The sequence below is a fragment of the Mus pahari genome, chromosome 10 (assembly GCF_900095145.1).
Source record: "Mus pahari chromosome 10, PAHARI_EIJ_v1.1, whole genome shotgun sequence".
NCBI lineage: Eukaryota > Metazoa > Chordata > Mammalia > Rodentia > Muridae > Mus > Mus pahari.
Genome location: NC_034599.1, coordinates 115,012,548 through 115,032,136, shown reverse-complemented (window position 1 = coordinate 115,032,136; position 19,589 = coordinate 115,012,548). Strand labels below are relative to the sequence as shown.

At 46.9% G+C, this 19,589-nt stretch overlaps 1 protein-coding gene across 1 annotated transcript in view; it reads left to right on the top strand.

Moving 5' to 3' along the window:
* The window catches only part of Ano10 (anoctamin 10), a 117,543-nt gene that overhangs the window by 84,991 nt on the left and 12,963 nt on the right, over positions 1–19,589 (top strand). The window contains exon 12 of the mRNA XM_021206019.2: positions 9,550–9,666. Coding sequence (XP_021061678.1) covers positions 9,550–9,666 — 117 coding nt within the window. The remainder of the gene's footprint in view (positions 1–9,549; positions 9,667–19,589) is intronic.

Sequence of the window (19,589 nt, the reverse complement as noted above, 5' to 3'; positions counted from 1 at the left end):
TCTTGGTTTTCTTCTGTTTTGCATAATGTATCTTGGGTATTCTAAGTTTCTGGGCTAATATCCGCTTATCAGTGAGTGCATATCTAGTGACTTCTTTTGGTTTGATTTTTAAATGCTGTAGAATATGATCCCCTGTTCTACCATTCTCATCAATGGAATAACAGCACTTAGAGCCTTTATATCTGATTTTTATATCTGATTTTTTACTCATCATGATGCTTTGGAAGTCCGTCAGTGTGACTATGTTTATTCTAAATAGAGTCTATAGCACTGTATGAACACACCATAATTTTCCTATTCATTCATCCTATGTGGAATATCTCAGACGCCCTGTCCCCTGTCACCACAGAGGAGGCTGCAGAGAACCCTCCTCTCTACAGTCCATGTCTTTACATCTGCATTGAGTTGGCACTTCACAATACCATTGCCGCCGTCACGGTAAATACTCCTTCGGCTCTGTAAGCACTTGCCAGACTGCTTCCCACAGTGCCTTCAGTATTTGCCGTGTCCACCAGCAGTCAAGCGAGCCATAAGCTGCAAACATCGCCGGAATTTATTTGCTCATCACTTTCTTTTGCTTTGTTTGGCTTTCAGCCTTGTATAGGTGTGTACTGGTTCTCCTTGTGGCTTTACCTTGTGGCTTTAGCTTACATAGTCTGGTGATAAATGGTGTTGCATGTTTTTCTGTATTCTCACTAGCATTTTATATGTTGTGAACACTGTTTTAAAACACTGTTGTCACCTTAAACTCTTTTTCCATAATTGAGGTGTTAGAGTTCTTGTCTGTTCTGTTAACATGACCAGTGTCAAAGTAGACACTGCAGGTATGTCCTCCAGTCTGTGGCTGGACATTCTCACTGACTTGATGCTATGTTTTGAAGATGAGGTTTTAATTGTTAGTAAACCTTAACTTGTCATTCTGTGCATGGTTATTGTTTTATTATGTCTTGTTTTAGAAATTTCTGATTACCCCACAGTCCCAAAATCTTGATCTTGTAGCCCCACAGTTGTGGTAGTCCTATTATGAGCCATTTCCTGTTAACTTTGCCTGTAGCTGGGCTAGGGGCTGGGGCGTTTTACGTTGCTATTTCTCTGTCACGGTTGAAAACACCCTTTGTATTCACTGATCCCTTGTCATGTTTTCCTAACCGTGTATGTGTGACAAAATGATACAAATATCTTTTTTCTCTCTTTTAGGTTTTTTATTTATTTTATGTGTATTGTGTGTCTGTGTATTGCGTGCATACATGTCTGTGGAGGCCAGAAGAGGGCGTTGGATGCTCTGGACTGCACGCTACAGTTGTTAGCCAAGGTGTGGTTGTGGGAACCAGACCTGGGTCCTCAAGGCCTGAGTGTAGGTGCTGTGGCATCCCAGCCTGTGCTGTCCTGTGGTCACTGTCCACTTGGTGAGACTGAGGAGCCTTTGCCAGCCTTCATCTCTATCAGTGCTACGTTCCTACACAGCAGACTGCCCTGTACGCCGGGCAGTCTCTCTAGCCCCAACTGCAGAACTTTCTGACATATTCTACTATTATAGTCTGATTCTTACATTATATTAATGTGGCCTTTGGTTTTCATATCAAAGGGTGTTAACCCTCCCACACTCTGATTTTTTTCCAGTGGTTTTTCTAGTCCAGATTCTCATATAATTTTAGAGTTAATATGTCTACTTTTACTTCAGATACTTCTAGGACTGCATTGGCTCAGTAGTTCAATTTGAGATGATTGACATTTAACAATACCAGATCTTTAAATCCAAAAAAATAATCGTGTGCCTTTTTCCATAGGGCTCTCTTACCTCCACGGCCGTATTTTATAGATTTGACTTTGTTATAGTTGTGTATCTGAGAGTGTGTGAGGAAAAGAAGGGGTGAGTATGCACGTGAGGGAGGGACAACTTTCAGGAGCCAATGTCCTCCTTCCACAGTGAGATGTGGGGCTCTTGCTCAAGTGGCCAGGCTGGCATGGCAGTGTGGCAAGCACCTTTGCCCACTCAGTCATTTCTTTGGCTATATAGGTTTTTCTATAGTATTTGTACTAAATTCAGTCTTTCTCATAGATGAGTATGTATTGATTTTTCTATTTTAATTGTTTGGCAAAAGATTTTATTTTTGTGTTGACTCTGTATTCCCGACTCTGCTGGCTCTGACTGTCAACAATAGTAGTGTGTCCTCTATGGGGTAAAACACAGATATCTTAGGCACACAGCCTAGCCATCTGTAGATCTCAGGAGCTTCCCCTTGCTAGACTGGCTGCACGGGCTAGAGCTTCTAGTGGAGTGTCGCTGCTTTGCTCCTGGTTGTCAAGGAAAAGCAGTAGGTGTTTTGCCATTTATATATGATACTAAGCTGTGAGGTGTTTGTTATTGGTGGTGGTGGGGTTGTGTGTATTAGTGTATTTTTTACGTATGTATTTGTGGGTACACTTTGTGTACATGTGTGTCTGTGGGTGCACCCTCCTGTGTGTGTGCATATATGTCTGGCTGTGCCCTTCTGTGAGTGTGCATGTGTATCTGTGGGTGCACCCTCCTGTGTGTGTGCATGTGTGTCTGTGGGTGCACCCTCCTGTGTGTGTACATGTGTGTCTGTGGGTACACCCTCCTGTGTGTATGCATGTGTGTCTGTGGGTGCACCCTCGTGTGTGTGTGCATGTGTGTCTGTGGGTGTGCCCTCCTATGTGTGTGCATGTGTGTCTGTGGGTGCACCCTCCTATGTGTGTGCATGTGTATCTGTGGGTGCACCCTCCTGTGTGTGTACATGTGTGCATGTGTGTCTGTGGGTGCACCCTCCTGTGTGTGTGCATGTGTGCATGTGTGTCTGTGGGTGCACCCTCCTATGTGTGTGCATGTGTATCTGTGGGTGCACCCTCCTGTGTGTGTGCATGTGTGTCTGTGGGTGCACCCTCCTGTGTGTGTGCATGTGTGTCTTTGGGTATACCCTCCTGTGTGTGTGCATGTGTGTCTGTGGGTTCACCCTCCTGTGCGTGTGCATATGTGTCTGTGGGTGCACCCGCCTGTGTGTGTGCATGTGTGTCTGTGGGTGCACCCTCCTGTGTGTGTGCATGTGTGCATGTATGTCTGTGGGTGTACCCTCCTGTGTGTGTGCATGTGTGTATGTGTGTCTGTGGGCACACCCTTCTATGTGTGTGAATGTAGAGGCCAAAAGTCAACACAAAGAACTCTTTCTCCTTCATTCTCCATCTTGGTTTTTGAGGCAGGGTCTCTCATGGAACCTGTAGCTCACTGTTGTAGCTAGACTTGGTGGTCAGTCTGCACCTTAGGTGTTGGAGTTACAAATATGCATAGCCATGGGGTGCTGGGGATATGAACATGTCCTCACAGCAAGTCCTTTCTCTACTGAGCCATCTCCCCAGGTCCTCTAGCTTCTCATCTTTCCCCTGACACTAAGCTACATCCCCACAGCTAGATGTGCTGTTTAAATTGAAAATATTTCCTTCTGTTTGTAGTTTGCTGAGAGTTTCCATAATAAGTGAGTATTCTGTGTCAAAACTCTTCTACATATATGGATGTAATATGTCATTTGTCTCCTGAGAACAATGTGTTGTGTGACATTAACTTTCTCCTGTAAAACCAGCTTTGTATTCCTGGAACACAGGCCACTTGGCTTACAGTGTATTTCAGTTGCTTTCAGGATATGCATCTGCAGAGTGTTAGTAATAGTTTACATTGTAAGGGATCTCTGGGTGAGGCTTGGTCAGCATGGTCAGAATTTAGGGGATTTCAGTCTTACATAAATAACAAGGTGCATGGGTGGCAGGCATCGGGTTAAGTTATTTCCCTCATACAGGTAGCAGGCTCGGAACAATGGATGCATCCCATCCTTCTCCCGTCTCTCACCAGCTCTGTGTCACTCAGTCACAAATGACAGAGAATCATTAATGATTATTCAAGGCCCCCCAACTTCCCCTGGAGTAGAAACTGGGGACCCATGTGCTGGCTGATCAGGTCTTGAGCTCCAGAGATGCCACAGAGACATTAGAGCCTGACTCTCCACTGTGGGTGCCAGTGTTTCAGATGTTAGGCCTCTGAGGCCATAAGGCTGTTTGCTTAATTTATGGCACTGAGCTTCTTGAAGTGTGTGATGATCTTGTGACTCACAGAAAATACACATCTACTTATGGTGAAACACACACTCTGCTGGACATGTGATGAACATGGAGAAACATACATCTGTCCCACAGTTAGACATGTGCACACTCCTGCAGTGAGAGGGCTCATCTGAACTAACTCAGACATGTGCTATTAATCTTTGTGTTGGGTTCAGTTTTTTAAGCCACCTTTATGTCCTTTCCTCTCTGAATTATTTCAGTGTGATCAAAGACACATCCCTCATTAGATTCTACATTAGCTAGTTTCTCTTTTGGCAGCTTACCCTAGTTCCTATTAAATGCCATCCATAAATCGAGTTAATGATGATGCAACACACATGTCAAGCTTACAGAATGGTGATACTCTGTTTTGTGCTTCACCATGGTATGTCATAAACAGCTCTGAGCAAGACTTACAAGTAACAAATACTAGAAAGCCTCGGCTCTTCTGTTTCATTCACAAGAATGCTGTATTTTCTCCCCGGGAGACCATCACCACCTCAGGTATGCTGACCCCACGGGCCCTGCTCCTCTACCCATGGTGCAGGCATCTTTGCCTGGTTCTCATTCATCTCCTCTTCCTGTGTGGGCATCCACATTAGTGCATGCAGTGTGCATCCTTTCTCTCCAGGGAAGGTTGGGTATCTACTGTCACGGCTTGAGGCTCTGAATGGCCCGTCCTTCTTCACTCAGTGTCAAGTTTATCACGTGCACAGTGTCCTCTGTAGATCCGATTTGTTGATTCTTTGGGTTGCGCATTTCCATCTTAGTGCAGCACAGTTTCCACTATTTTGCATCTGGGCACAGGCTTGTGCACTTCCTTGTGGCTGTGAGCATAGATGTTTACAGTGAGCAGACGTCTAGCATCTTCAAGGTAAACCTCTGTGTGCTTTAAAACTTTTGGAGCCTTAAAATACCCATGCTTTATCTAAAAGATCACATTCAGAAGTGTGGTAGAAATTGCCATTAATTATAAACCCCAGCATCTGTGGGTCTATTTTTATAGTGTCCTTTTCCTTTTCTACTAATGGCTCTGCAGGCGTGGGTGGCTTTTTCTGCACCTGCTGAGTACCAGGTTGCCAGTATGAGAGAGCCAGCTAAGGTATCTGAAGGGCAAGCAAAGAGGTGCACATCCAGTTCTAGTTAAAGAAATTCATCACTTCAGCATACAGCAGGTATTGAAGTGGGTTTAAAAAGTTAAATCCACCCCCTTTGCTTTCTCTCATCCATGTGCCATGAGTTAGCACCCTGTGCTTCAAGCTTTCCTGAGAACAGCAGTGCCCAGAAGACAGTGGAGAGCTCACAGTCCCTGTGTGCTGCCGGATGTCGTAATTCCTGAGTCTTTTCCACTTTTGTGTCAGGACCTAAGATCAGTGTGGGATACAAAAAAGTGAATAAGTAAACATCTGTGAGGCAGATACCTGCTGTTAGACTGAAACTTTCACAGGGTGGGCTTGGGAAATGGCTCAGTCAGTAAAGTAGGTAAAGTGCTTGCCTTATGAGCATAAGGATCTGAATTCAAACCCTGTAGCACATGTGGAAAAGCCAGGTGTGCACATTCAATGCCAGCGGTGGGGAGGTAGAGATGGGGGGAGCCTTGGGGCTCCCTCGTCAGCCAGCGTCACCTACTTGGCAAGCTCCGGGCCACTGAGCTATCCAGCTCAAAAAAGAAAGGTGGACAGAGTCTGAGGAAGACACTGAGGTTATCTTTCACATGTGTACACACAGAAGCACACCCACGCACATACACAAACATGCACATGAGCACACACATGTGCACACACACACAAGCAAGTTCACACATTCACTTCCTCACACAAAAATTCATAAGGAGGATTTTCATCTCATTTTCTTGGAGCGCTGGGGGTTAAATCCAGGGTTTCAAGCATGTTGAACAAGCACACTGAGCTGTGTCCCTGGCCCACCATCTTTATTATTTGTAAACAGACCTGGCCTGATGTTTAGGTTGCAATGAAGGACACAAGCATTCATTCCAATACTGTTTTACTTCAGAAAGATAGATGACAGGAAAACTGTTGTCACTAACATCCCGAGGCCCAAACTGAGCTGAAGGTAGGTAGGCAGGGGTTAGATTTGACAAGACAATTAACACAGTGATCTCACAGATGACTACATGTGTATCTTACCATACACCATGCAGAAATGACAGACACATGAGGAAAAGAAGATTCATAGATTTGCAATGTCTTGTGGGAATGTCTGAGCATAGGTGCTATGGTACCCCAGCCTATGCTTTCCTGTGGTCAGTGGTCACTGTCTACTTGGTGAGAGTGAGGAGCCTTTATTCTGATTGGAGCCCCCCACCCAAGCTGTTGTTGAGTGAGCTGTGGGGCAGAGAGGGCAGGAGAGGGCTTCTGATGTTTGATGGTGTCCATTCGGCAGCACACTGTTGGCTCTCCTAACAATTTCTGCGTGCTCTTCTCCTGGGATGTCTTTATTTCAACATTCTGCTAACCTTTCATGCCCAGCTCCTCACTCAAGACCGGCTTCTTGTCAGAAATAGTACAAATAGCCAAATAGCTTTGCGGAGGCCCAGGGCGCATGGGATGGCAGGGAGACCCTGTCTCTGTCTGCGTGCCTGTTTGGTGTGTCAAGAGCAGAGAGCTTGAAGAGAGCTGTGTGTTGGGTCACTGGAGCTGTCCTGCCCTCTCTGTCTTTTGTTCCCTCTGCCCACTGCCTCCCCCCTCTGACCCCCTCTCTCCTGTGTTCCCCCTGCCCCCTGCCTGCCCTTGCCCTCTGCCCTCTGGCCCTTGCCTTGCCCCCTGGCCCTTATCACCTGCCCTTTGCCCCTACCCCTGCTTTCTCTGGGGAGGTGTGAACAAATGCCTTTTCACTCACAGGAGATGGGACACCAGCTAGAGTAACAGTTCCACCCATGTCTTTAGATGGACCTGGGAGTTTATTGGGTAACTTACGGGAGCATAAGCAGCGAATGACTACAGGAGTTTGGATGGAGGGGTACAGAGGAGTGGAATTTAAAAGATACAAGCAAGGACTGGACAGAAGTCCCAGCAGTTAAGAGTACTTGCTGCATTTGCAGAGGATCTGGGTTCATTCAGTTCTCAGCACCCACATGGTGCCTCACAATTATCTATCTGTAAGTTCTAGTTTCAGGGCCTTCAGGGCCTTCTACTGATCTCTGAGGGCACCAGGCCTTTATGGTGCACATACACGTATGCAGGCAAAAACATTATACATATAAAATAAATCTAAAGGGATTAAAATATAAAAATAACTACAAAATATTACCAGTGGGTAAAGAGCGAGCCGTGAGTGGAAATGCGCTGCTGCTGCTGCTGCTGCTGCCACTGCCGCCAAGCTCCTCCCCAGGAGTTGATTTGTCAATGAGCATTTGTCCAGAACAGTTTCTACTGGTCAGAGGGTTCTTATTTTTTCTGAGACGTTTCTTGTGTTGGATTGAGGCTGCTGCACACATAGCTAGAGCCCTGTAGGAGTCAACTTCACTTCTCAGGATCCCACGAATTCAGTTCTGATTTGCACTTTGTTTCAGAAGCCAAGGGGCTGGGCATAGGCTCTTGGGAAAACACACCAGGATGTTCTAGTGTTCACAAAATAAAATGGCTCCACTCCCTGTGCACCCAACTGGAGGCTCCCTAGGCTCCCCATCCCTGCAGGGACCAGCACGACCTGCTAGCCAGTGGTCTGCAGAGATTACTGCCCCCGAGGTGTTGAACTCAAAGCTGATTTCCTATGGTCATTGTCTTTCTGCCCCCCACCCTCCTTAACCACTGCTTAAAGCAGACCCTTGTGTCGAATAAATGTTCTGTGTATTAGTTTTACATTTTCCACCTGATCCCCTTGCACACTTTTTCTTTTCTATTTCCTTTCTTTATTATATAATTTTATCAGTTTTACTTTTAAGAAAATGTTTCTGGGGTCTGGTGTGGTGCAGTCACCACAACCCTTGAGACTTGGCAGCAGGGGAGGTTCATGAATTTGAGGCCGGTCCGGTTGTAGAATAAAACCTCGTCTCAAAAACAAAGCAGCAGACTTAGGAACGGATTTTGCTGATGAAAAATGGCAGTCGTGGCGCATAAAGTGCCTTCGTTCCATGGACAGGTTCCTTCCACCCGTCATTTTGAGAATGTTTTCCCTCAAATGTGTGCCCTGCTCCTTATCAGCTTTTCCTGTCAGTAGACTGGACAGTATCTGTGGTGCTGGTGTTGGGAATCCAGTGGGACCGGAGGCTGTTAGCTAAGCAGCAGCCCAGCCAGGTTACCCATCCCAGAGCTAAGCAGCAGCCCAGCCAGGTTACCCATCCCACAGCTCTTCCTTCTGGACTCCAGCTTCTCTGAGCTGTAAGCTGATTTCTGGGCAAATGGGAAGTCTTGATCAGGTAAGGCAAGGTGCTTGGCAGAGCATAATCCTTTTTTAATGTAAATTTTGTCCCTTACAAAAGGCTTCTGTGCTGAAAAGGCTGAAGATATGGGCAGGCTGATGTCCCTTCCAGATGCTCTGCACCTGAGGGAAGCCAGGCCTCAGAGGAACTTTGTTTTGTTTTGTTTTGTTCCTTAAACCCATTCCTGCCAAGACTCCAGGAGGCACAAACAAGGGTGTAGGTTTGTTAGGTGAGGACGGGTAGGGGTGGGGTGGCTCCAGCTGCAAACCACAGAAGGTTCCTCTCCTCACAACTAGGTTGTTTCTCAGGTAACAAGGAAGAGGTTTTCTTCTCCTTATCACTAACAGGATAATGGTACAACCCAGCTCCTTCTCATTGCCAGTTTTTCCTTTGTAGGTGATATCCAGGGTCTTAACTGGATCTCTCTCTCTCTCTCTCACACACACACGCGCGCGCACACACACACACACACATATATATATATATATATATATAGCACATGAGAACATCTGACCAGGGTCTTAACTGGATATCTCTCTCTCTCTCTCTCACACACACACACACACACACACATATATATATATATATATATATAGCACATGAGAACATCTGAACACACACACATATATATATATATATATATATATATATATATATATATATATATCACATGAGAACATCTGACCACACACACACGCACACACACACACACATACACGCACACACGCACGCACACACACACACGCACACACGCACACGCACACACACACATATATATATATATATAGCACATGAGAACATCTGACCAGGACTGTTTTAGCTTCTGTGTGCCTAAGCATCTGCCAGTGTTCCCAAGGTCAAGGCCACTACATACTCCAAAAGCTGAACCATACCAGAGTTGGCCAGTGCAACTCCTGGCCTGATTAGTCTATGATATGTCAGAGGCCACTAACTCAGTAGTCCCTAAAGTTAACAGAAAGAGTCCAACATCCTTTAGGATCTAACTTCTCTGCTGACAACAGGTGGGTGAAACTCTCAACACGAGGTCTTTCTCTTTGCAGCATGCACTCTTGGCTCTGAAGTTCATACTCGCATTTGCCATCCCTGATAAACCACGGCATATCCAGCAGAAACTGGCCAGATTGGAATTCGAATCTTTGGAGGCGCTCAAGCAACAGGTAAGAGCCATGTGCTTGGAGACACCGCTGGACTCTATTCCTCTAGCACAGTAGCCAAGTCACAGTGTTTCCTTTAGCCTTGGCTTGTCAGTTAAATAAACACAGAGGATTCTGGTAGAGGATGGGATAGCCCAAACCAGATCTGTAATGTCACCAAGGGTGAGGCTAAGCAAGCAGAAATAGCCAGGCAATGGGAAATGATAAATACAGGTTTCTAAGAATCACTGCAGAGCTGCTCCCAACATTTTCTAACTGTGCCTTATATAGAAGGACTGGGGAGGAGAAGCCAGTGAATAGGATTCCAAATAGTATCTTACAGAGAGACTGAAAACCTGTGGGCAGAGCCTTAAAGAGTACTGTGATGATTGTTGCCTTGTTCTACCAGATGAAAGAGGAGGGAGAGAGAGAGGGAGGGATTGAGAGAATGAATGAATGAATGGATGAATGAATGAATGAATGAATAGGGGGAGACCTTACCCTCGGTGGGATTTACCACTAGTGATTTTCTGCCTGTGAGGAGAACAACCAGAAGACAGCGAGCTCTAGATGCTCAGAGTGGTTACCTCCATTATCAATTTTAGCAACAACAGAATGGAGGCAGTGGATTGGGCAGTGTCTTCTTGGGGACCAATTTCAGGTCCAACACCCCTTGCACCACACAATACTTAGAGAACTAGAGGGAGAAACATGAGAAGAATCCACCCTAGCTGACCCTCTGAGAGGTAAGGGCTCTCAGGGCAGAGTTACAGACGGGGACCTCCCCATGTTAGGAGAGAACTGTGGCTGGATGTGGGGGTTCAAACCAGAAGAGGAGACAAGAGAACCTGGTCTCCAGTCAGCTGGGCTTACTATACCATGATAGGTCCTGAGCCTCAGTCAAGCTCCACAGTGAAACAGCCTTGTGGTGGAGAGTGTAGCTCTAGAGAACTAAAACAGTCACATACCGAAAGAGGCAGACATACCACGTCTACAGACATAGGGGGTTACACACTTAAAGTCCATACTGAAAGAGGTAGACGTACCATGCCTGTAGACAGAGGGGGTTACACACTTAAAGTCCATACGGTACTTACTGTCAAGGCAGGTGGGTATCTGTGAGCTTTAGGCCATTCTAGACTATGTAGGAAGTTCTCAGGTAGCCAGGACTATAGCATAGTGAACTCTGCCCCCCTCAAAAGTAAGGAGGCGGGTTATAAGTTCTGTATAAAATAATGTTTTCTTTCATGCAAAATAAGAGGTTTAACGATTATTGGAAATTTTTCATATACAGAAAAATTAGAACATAAAGTCTTTAGATGGTAACTTATTAATATAGCATGGATAATCTGTATGAAGAGTATTTTTAAGGTCTCTTGGAATTAGAAAATTCTATTTTGGGCTAGGGAGATGGCTCAGTAGTTAAAGTATGAGGACCAGAGTTCAGACTCCAAAACCCACAGGCAAGTGGCCTGCAATTCCAACCTCAGAAAGCAGAGCTAGGCATCCATCTGCAGAGCAAGCTGGCCTGTAAGCTGGATGGACTGTAGCAAGGGAGCGTGGGGTTGACTGGGAGGTTCTGCCTGCCTCAGTGAATAGGATAGAGGGTAATTCCCAACATTGGCTTTGGGCCTCTGCACGTATCCACAATCATGTGCACAAACACACCCACACAGCCAGACCCACACAAGCACATATACATATGTGCCCCCCACCACATTTGAAAATGGAAAAAGAAAACTGTCAGTCAAATATGCAGGAATGAACATGGGGAAAGCTCATCGCCTCCTCAGCCTTCCCACTGAGCCTCCCTGCTGGAGAAGGAGATGTCCTAAGGGGATGTCCTGGAATGTCAGGCCACCTGCTTGTGCCTCTCCACACCTCCGCTGGCAAGTGCCTTTCCCAGGGCTTGTGTTTTCTGCCTTCTTTAGCCTGGTGTTCCACCCTGTCTTGTAACTAACTATGGCCTCAACTCCCTGCTCTGCCCTTTGTCATAGAGAGAGGGGGGCTTCTGGTCACATGTTAAAGCCTCTCGTTGCCCTGCCTCCTCCTCTGTTCCCACACCAGAGCCAGGCACAGTAGAGCTTAGGCAGTCTCGCCACCAAGCCTATCAGGAGATGAATTTGCACTCTGAATGGGATTGGTCTTTTAACCAGCATACCATAAATCCTGACTTGGAGGCCTGGGTCTGGCCAGCGGGAGGTGCTCAACACCCTCTGTTGAACCTCCCAGGGATAAACTGTTCTGCAGTGAACTTGGAAGAAAGTGCTAGAAGCAGAGCTCAATCCCTCACAGTGGGAAACTGGCATTTCTAAACACACAGGCAAACTAGATATGTATAAGAAGAGCAAGCAGGTAGACTTTGAAAGGGCATTTGAAATTACTCAGCTCAATTGAGACCTTCAGGAAGAACTTGCGGTTGCCTGTGTTTCTTTATAAATTGGCTTACTTGGTATCCAGTCATTTTTAAAAGATTCAATTAAATAGAAAGGACTATCCAAGAACCATTTGGTAACTGTAGTCTAGTACCCATCCCAGAGCAGTCAGTAGCCACTTAGCTAGCTACTCCAGGCAGCCTGGCTGCAAAGTCCAGAGCATATATGTGAGCCAGTGAGCAAGGACAGAAGCCTATAGCTGCCCAGAAATCAGCTCAAAGAACAAGACAAGCGCCCAAATCAGTACAGGATTATTACCCAGAGCCCTCAGCTCAGAGCCCAGCCCTCACCAGCACTGCCTGTCTAGCTGGGATAGCGCTCTGGAGAAAGCCTGATCTCGGAGTCATCACATCCCTCTTCTCCTGGGTCACGCAGCTCATCTCAGAGCCCTGTGACGCTGCGGGGTGAGTGGCTATACCTATACCTGCCTGTGTTATGTTCTTCTTGTTATTCCACAGGGGTCAGGAGAGATGGTGCCTACCATACAGGCTGTAAGGTCATGATGAGGATGTACTGGGACAGTGTGCTGAGGGGAGACAGGGATGCTAAGTGGGAACAAGGACCTCCTTGTGTCTGAGCACCTTGTATGATGGTGGTGTCTGGGTGGTGTCTCAAGAGTTTCGATTGCCGTGATCAAATACTCTGACTATAAACAACTTGGGGAAGAAGTTTGTTTCAGTTTACAACTCTCAGGTCATACTCCATGCTGACAAAAGTCAAGGCAGGGGCTGTGGATGATTGTGGCCCACTGGCTTGTTGCTAAGGGCGACCCAGCCTGCTTTCTGTAGCATCAGGACCAATAGCCCAGAGGTAGCACCATCCACATTGAGCTGGACCCGCCCTCAGTAATCATCAGCCAATAAAGTGCACCACAGCTCTGCCCACAGGCCAACCTGGTGGGGGCATTTTCTCACTTGAGGTTCCCTCTTCTCAGGTCCCTGCAGGTTATATCAACCTGACATAAAACTAGTCAGCAGAGGCAAGTAGGACTGCCTGCCCCCACCCCCTCACACAGGTGACTCCCAGAGGCCTCTGCGTGGGATCTGTTAGCCATTCCTAGGCCATTTTCCCCACAGTAGCTTTGTCTCAGCTAAGGAGTTAACCTTCGAGATTTTTCTGCCTTAGCTTCTTTAGTACATCCTTTGCGAGCCTGCACAGCCAGCATGATAAACGTCCTCACAGATGGCTGGAGAGACAGCTCAGTGGGTGAGAGGGCTTGCTATGCTAGTGACCTGAATTCATATCCAAGTATCCATGGAAGCAAAAGGCCCAATGTGGCCATGTCAGGCTTATATTCCCAGCGCTGTGCGGACAGAGACTGGAGGCTCACTGGCTGCCACCCTAGCTCCCGGTTCAGTGGGAAGCATTGCCTGAAGTGGGTAAGGTAGAGAAGTGATAGAGCAGGATGCGTGGTGCCCTTCCCACAGCCCCTAACTTCTGTGTAAAGAGAGTGGGAGGTGGGGAGGAGGAGATGTCTGCAATGGCAGATGTTGGCTCCTGGCACTTGGGGTCTCCTGCCACTGTGTGATGGGGCCACTGTCCTTGGTCAGGCTTGTCTCCTGTGTGAGCTGTGAAGTTCTATGTCCAGATAGTGTCCTACACAGTACAAGGCCTAGCATAAAACAGTCTCTGGATAAATACCTCAGACTTTGTTGACTCGCACATAGCTCAGAAGCCAGTGTATTAAATAAATGACAAATGATGTCCTTGGACAAAGTGAGAGTCTTAAAATAGACACACACACAGGCAAAAATGGAGACAAGTCATGCGCCTTCCTGGGATCGCTAGGGGAAGGAATGTGCTGAGGAGTTCCACGTGAACCCTTCAGACAGACCCCAGTGCTGGCTTGGTAAAACCCAGACTTTTTCCCCCCATCAGTAATAAGGAAAGCTTACTAAGTCTGTAGTGTAACCGCAAAGTAAGCCAGATAGAGCACTTAGCCCTTGTGCTAAAACCTAGCAAATCCAGGCTGTGGGGCAGCCCTGTACCCTGCCAGGCTGCCATTCCCTCAGTATTTTCCATTCTCTCCAGAGAAGTCTTCAGAGCACAGGATGGAGTCCTTCAAATGTAGCTGTGGCTCTTAAAGCATGGGATGGAGTCCTCCACATGTAGCTGCAGCTCCTAAAGGCCTCGGACTGTACTTGCTTTCCCCAGGGAACAGTCTGTTGGTTGCCACCGATCTCATCTGCTTTGTAAACAAACTTTAAAATCTGTGCATCCTAGTTTCCCCACCAGACGTAAGAAGCGTGGCAGAGGTGAAAAGCTTTGCTACATGTGTTTTACAATGGTAAAAAAGAAATTATTCCAGGAAAAGATTTACTGTTGGCATCATCAGTTGAGAGATGGTTTCCTGTAGCTGTTGAGCTTGGAGCTTCCTGGGGAAGGATTACTCCAGACAGGCTGTTATGGTCAGAGGAGGGGCATTAAGTGATGAGCAGCAGGGTCAAAGCCATGCCTACATGTGTTTTTAAAGCACCAAATTGACTTGTGAATTTCTCCCCACTCATTATATCTGCATATCGAATGCGAGAAGCCATTACTGAATGTTCTACATGCATAGGACACACTTCATTGTTGTTGAGACAAGAGTCTCGGTGTGCTGTCGCCAGGTCACCATTCGGCTGCCTCAGTTGCCAAGGGCCAGCTGGCTTTATAGACAGGCTCTGTTGAGACACACCCTGTGAAAAACACATTCTTAAACTTTTAATTGCTAAGATTGGGGATCCTTTAAAACAGAATAAGCTATGCTGTTTATCCTACTGATTTACATTGCGTGGGAGTCTCAGAGATATGACTTGTGCTACCACAGACAAGGGATTGCAGCAAATGTAGTGGTTGCTAGACTAGGGAACATGGGGTTCTAGAGAAATCTCTAGGAACTGCATGTTTGCTCATCTCTTTCTCCCAAGAGTAGAAAGCAAAACACAGGGAATGTTTGGATTCAATAATTATTTAAAATACCACCCAATTAATAGGAAATAATAATAATAATAATAATAATAATAATGGTTCTGAAACATAAAAAGCAATATTGTAATGCAAAATGAAAATGCAGGTAAGTAAAACTTATCCCCAAAGATATTCCCTTCAGTTAGGCCCCTGTGTCCATGGTTGACTCTGCCCCCGGGCATTGCTCCCTAAGCTGTACTGCACAGCTGCATCTGTACTGTTCACACAGCAGTAGGTACTGGCAGTTGACTAAGGGAGGATGTGTGGGTCAGATGCTGGGTTATTTGTGCAAGAACTCTGGGTTCCTGGAGCCAATCCTTCACTGACCCTGAGTCACCAGGACCATATACGATGGTTGAAGCTTAAGCATGAAGTAGATCAAACATTATCTACATTGCAGGATTGGCAAGTGTTAAGAGCAGAAAAGTCCTGCTGCATGGTCCTGACTCAACCCCTGAGCTTACAGTGTAAGAACACGTGTAAGAACACGTCTGTCGGTGCTTGTCAGCTTACAAGAGGGACCCCAGTGTTCTGTGCCTCCCGGCATTTATACCTTTGTAGAACCTCTGCATCCCTGTGGTGCTATGTGCCCAGAACTATACTGCAGCCGTGATGGCATGTCTCTTCTAGGCTAGGTTATAAAGACAAAGGCCTCTGGATTCCTGGCTCCTGATTCAATGGCTCTTGGGAAGAGATAGCTGCCAGGTCATAAGGACACTCAGGTAGCCAGCAGAGAACCGCACATGACAAGGAACATGGCCTGCTGCCAACACCCATGAGCAGCCCAGATTCTCTGCACCAGGAGTTGGCAACTTTTTCTCTGTAAAGAACAGATAGTAAACAGTCCCAAATGTGTGGCCGTGTACTCTCTGTCACAAGTACTGAGTTCTGCAGACAGTTTGTCAACAGAGAAGAATGGCTCTGCTCCAAAAAAGTTGACTTAGAAAGCAGATTGCAAGAGGATGTATTCAGCTGCAGTTCCCCCCACCCCCACCCCCACCCCCACCCCCACCCCCTTGGCCTCAGGCCGGCTTGGAGGCTGCAGTCTGACTCCACTCTGAGGCTTCTCAGAAGCTCTGCTCCAACCAACCAAAGCTGCCCCACCACTTCCAAATTCCTGACCCACCTTAAGTGAGATAATGATTTGATAAGCCACTGAATTTTGGAGTGATTTGTTATGCACCAGCAATCCAGAAAAAGAGGCTGGCTGGGTGATCCATGGCCCAAGTTTTGCCATAAGTTAGCTGTTGACGAAGCTAGACAGTGGGTAGACTGTGGTTCTTTCTCTTTATAATGAACACAGAAAGGTTTGTCTAAAATCAAACACCCAACCCAGGCCTCTGGCTCTCTTAGCTCCCTTCATAATTTTCATAAAGATTACGTAAAGACATACCTTCATTGCTGCAGTATCTGAATACACAGAACCAGAGACTCACAGTGAGCAGGGACCCCACAGAAGCATAAATACCCAGAGTCACTGATCACAGGGCCAGCGGACAAGCATAGCCAGAGCCTGGTACTACTCCATGGAGTCACGAGGCGATGGGATCCCTGATGTTTTCTCCACTGTCCTGTGCCACCCGAGTCCCTGGCCTCCATCCAGTGCAGCTTTTGGAACTTAGATGACACTCTACTGTTGAACCACCCCTGGAGCCCACCTCTGCCTCTGTGCTCTACACTAGTCAAAACCAAGAGTTGTTCACTGCTGAAATACAGTAACACTTGGGATTTACAGTCCAGCCAATGTCTCTACAGGGTGTGCTCCAGCAGTTCATCTCAGGCAGTCCTCACAGGGCCTGCATGTACAGACCTGCCAAGTCTCATTCCAACCTTTATTTCATTCTATGACATTTTATTTGTTTAAAGACAGGGCCTTAATTCTGTAGCCCAGGCTGGCCTTGCCTTTACACCTCCTGTTTTAGCCCCTGAGCACTGGGATTACATGAGCAACAACTAGCTTTATAGGCAAATAAAGTTCTGCCTATAAGGTATACGAAGTGGATGTTTGAAGTAACCTGTCTTTGGATCTGTTGTATGCATCCACATATTCCCCTCCTAGACTGGGTCGTGAGTGGCTGATGAGTAGGTCTGGTTAGGCTAGGGTCCAGGAACTGGGTGATTCTGATCCTGTGCTTCAGGCCGTTTCACTGTGACAAGTTTCCTGGAGAGTGACCGGGTGCTCTGGGAAATAACATTTACAGAGGACAGAAAGTGAGTGAGACCCCTTGGGTAAGCCATGGGAGAGCAAACATCAGAAACCCGGACCATTTCCTGTGGTAAGGCTGCAGCAGCCCATCCTCCCCCCTTGAAAATCCTCCTCAGTGTTGTTTCCGGTTTCAAAGGCGATTGAGAGAAAGTCATTGCCTCTTGGTCACCTGTGAGGTGGTTTGGTCCTACTTTCTTGCTGGCTTTCCACTTAGAGTCCTCAAGGAAGTTCTGTCGATCTTGACCCCAAGCCTATGTTGGGGAAAGGCATGGCCTTGTGTGTGTTATTTGAAAAGTAAGTGGCTGTCTAGAGGCTGTCACCACCACTCAGGGCCAAGAGCCTCCCCCCTGCGGGACATTCACTTGTGTGTTTTCATTGTCTTGGCCAAAACTCATAAGCATATTGCTAATTTGCAAGTCTGGGTTTCCTGACAATGAGAGAAAGTGAACTGGCACGTGCCGGAGAGGCAGCCCCCACCCTGTCTGCGCTCACACGGGATAGAGGTTGTTTTGAGACAGAGTAAAACTCGATAACTTTTGGAATGGGGGTACGGAACTAATGTGTTGACTTTTTTCAAGTATGTACTGTACAAAACTTTTTTTGCACTTATTTATTTATGTGTCTGTTAATGTATGTATGTAGGCCTTTTTCCTGGTAACAGCAGGCAAAGTGAAGACAGAGACAGCCCTGATCTTCTTCATGGGTTCAGCCCACTGTGGATGTGAATGACTATTCTCAAAAGAAAGCACTCTTCTTATGAGTGATTCACGCGTGTGTGTGTATGTGTGTGTGTGCGCGTGCGCGTGCACATGCGCGTGTGTGTGTGCGCGCGCGCGTGTGCGTGCGTGTGTGTGTGTGCGCGTGCACATGCGCGTGTGTGTGTGTGCATGTGTGTGTGTGTGTGCGCGCGAGTGTGTGTGTGTGTGTGTGTGTGTGTGTGTGTGTGTGTGTTTGCGCGCGTGCGCGCGCATGGGCCTGTGGTGCCAGGGATGGACCGGGTACCACAGAGATTCACAGAGCCTTATCACTTTATCTTGAGGTCGGATCTTGCTAAATTGCCTGTGCTGGCTTCTGACTTGAGATCTTTCAGCTGCAGCCCATAAGTAACTGAAAAGTAGCTGGGTCTGTGTGTGCACAGCCTCTCCTGGCATAATCCACTTTTAAGTGTTGCTGTGCTATAGGATCCCAAATGTAAATGTACCCTAGGAAGTTAAGAGAAGCAGCAGGAAGTAGAAAGAGGAGCAGTGGTTTCTTCCTTCAGAGAACCCTCCAGCTATGAATGAAAAGTGAGGCACAGGGCATATCTGGGATGACCTCATTCCCCTTGACCTGGTGAGGTGAGCCTCCCAAAAAAGATGAGATAACCTGGTCCTGCTCTCCAGGTCTGTACTGATAAGAGTCAGCGTCTGGGCAGCTGGTGAAGAACACCTGCATTTAATTTGGCAGCATCCTTAGGTCAAGGGTTCTGGGAGCATTCCTAAGCTTGTGACTTTGAGGACTGGGTCAAGTCTGCACTATGGTGTATGTAGAAGAGACATGAAAGCTAACAAGTCATGTTACCATGGAATTGGCCAGATGATCTCTGAAGTGCCCACATGACTGCATGAATTGTGGGTTGGGATGACCCAGAGGTGGTCACAGGAGGGCAGTCAACACCATTCTGTAGGCACCCTGTTTCCAAAGGTGGGGTGGGATTTGGAATGTTGTGGAATTAGCGTCTTGACTTTGTAGTAAGGAAGAATAAAGAAAAGGTTTCCAGACTGCGTAAGCCCATCAGTGCCCTGCATTGCTCATCCTCCCCCGCTACAGGCTGTGCACAGGACACAGTTCTCCTGTGCTATTGATTCAGTGTATTAGCATGACATTGTTTCAAACTCACATCCCTGGAGTTGGGGTCCCCAGCACTTTAAACACTGCCTCCAAAAACATGGCTACAGTTAGTTCTGACTCAAGTGCTTTGCAAATGTGTTGGATATGGGAAGTGAAGGTACCTGCATGTTCTGGCTCTCGGTCGCAGAAGCTGTGCCTGTGCACTGAGTCAACTTGAACCACAACATTTTTGAAGTCTCGTCCTGGGAACAAAGCCCCATGCCACCCAGGGCCATGGGAAGGTAGCTGGAGCAGCTTCCATGAAAATAGGATTCTTCCTGGGACTCAAGAGCCACAGTCTGTAATTCTATGTGTTCACATAAGAGCCACAGTCTGTAATTCTATGTGTTCATGTAACAGCCACAGTCTGTAATTCTGTGTGTTCACGTAAGAGCCACAGTCTGTAATTCTATGTGTTCATGTAACAGCCACAGTCTGTAATTCTGTGTGTTCACGTAAGAGCCACAGTCTGTAATTCTGTGTGTTCA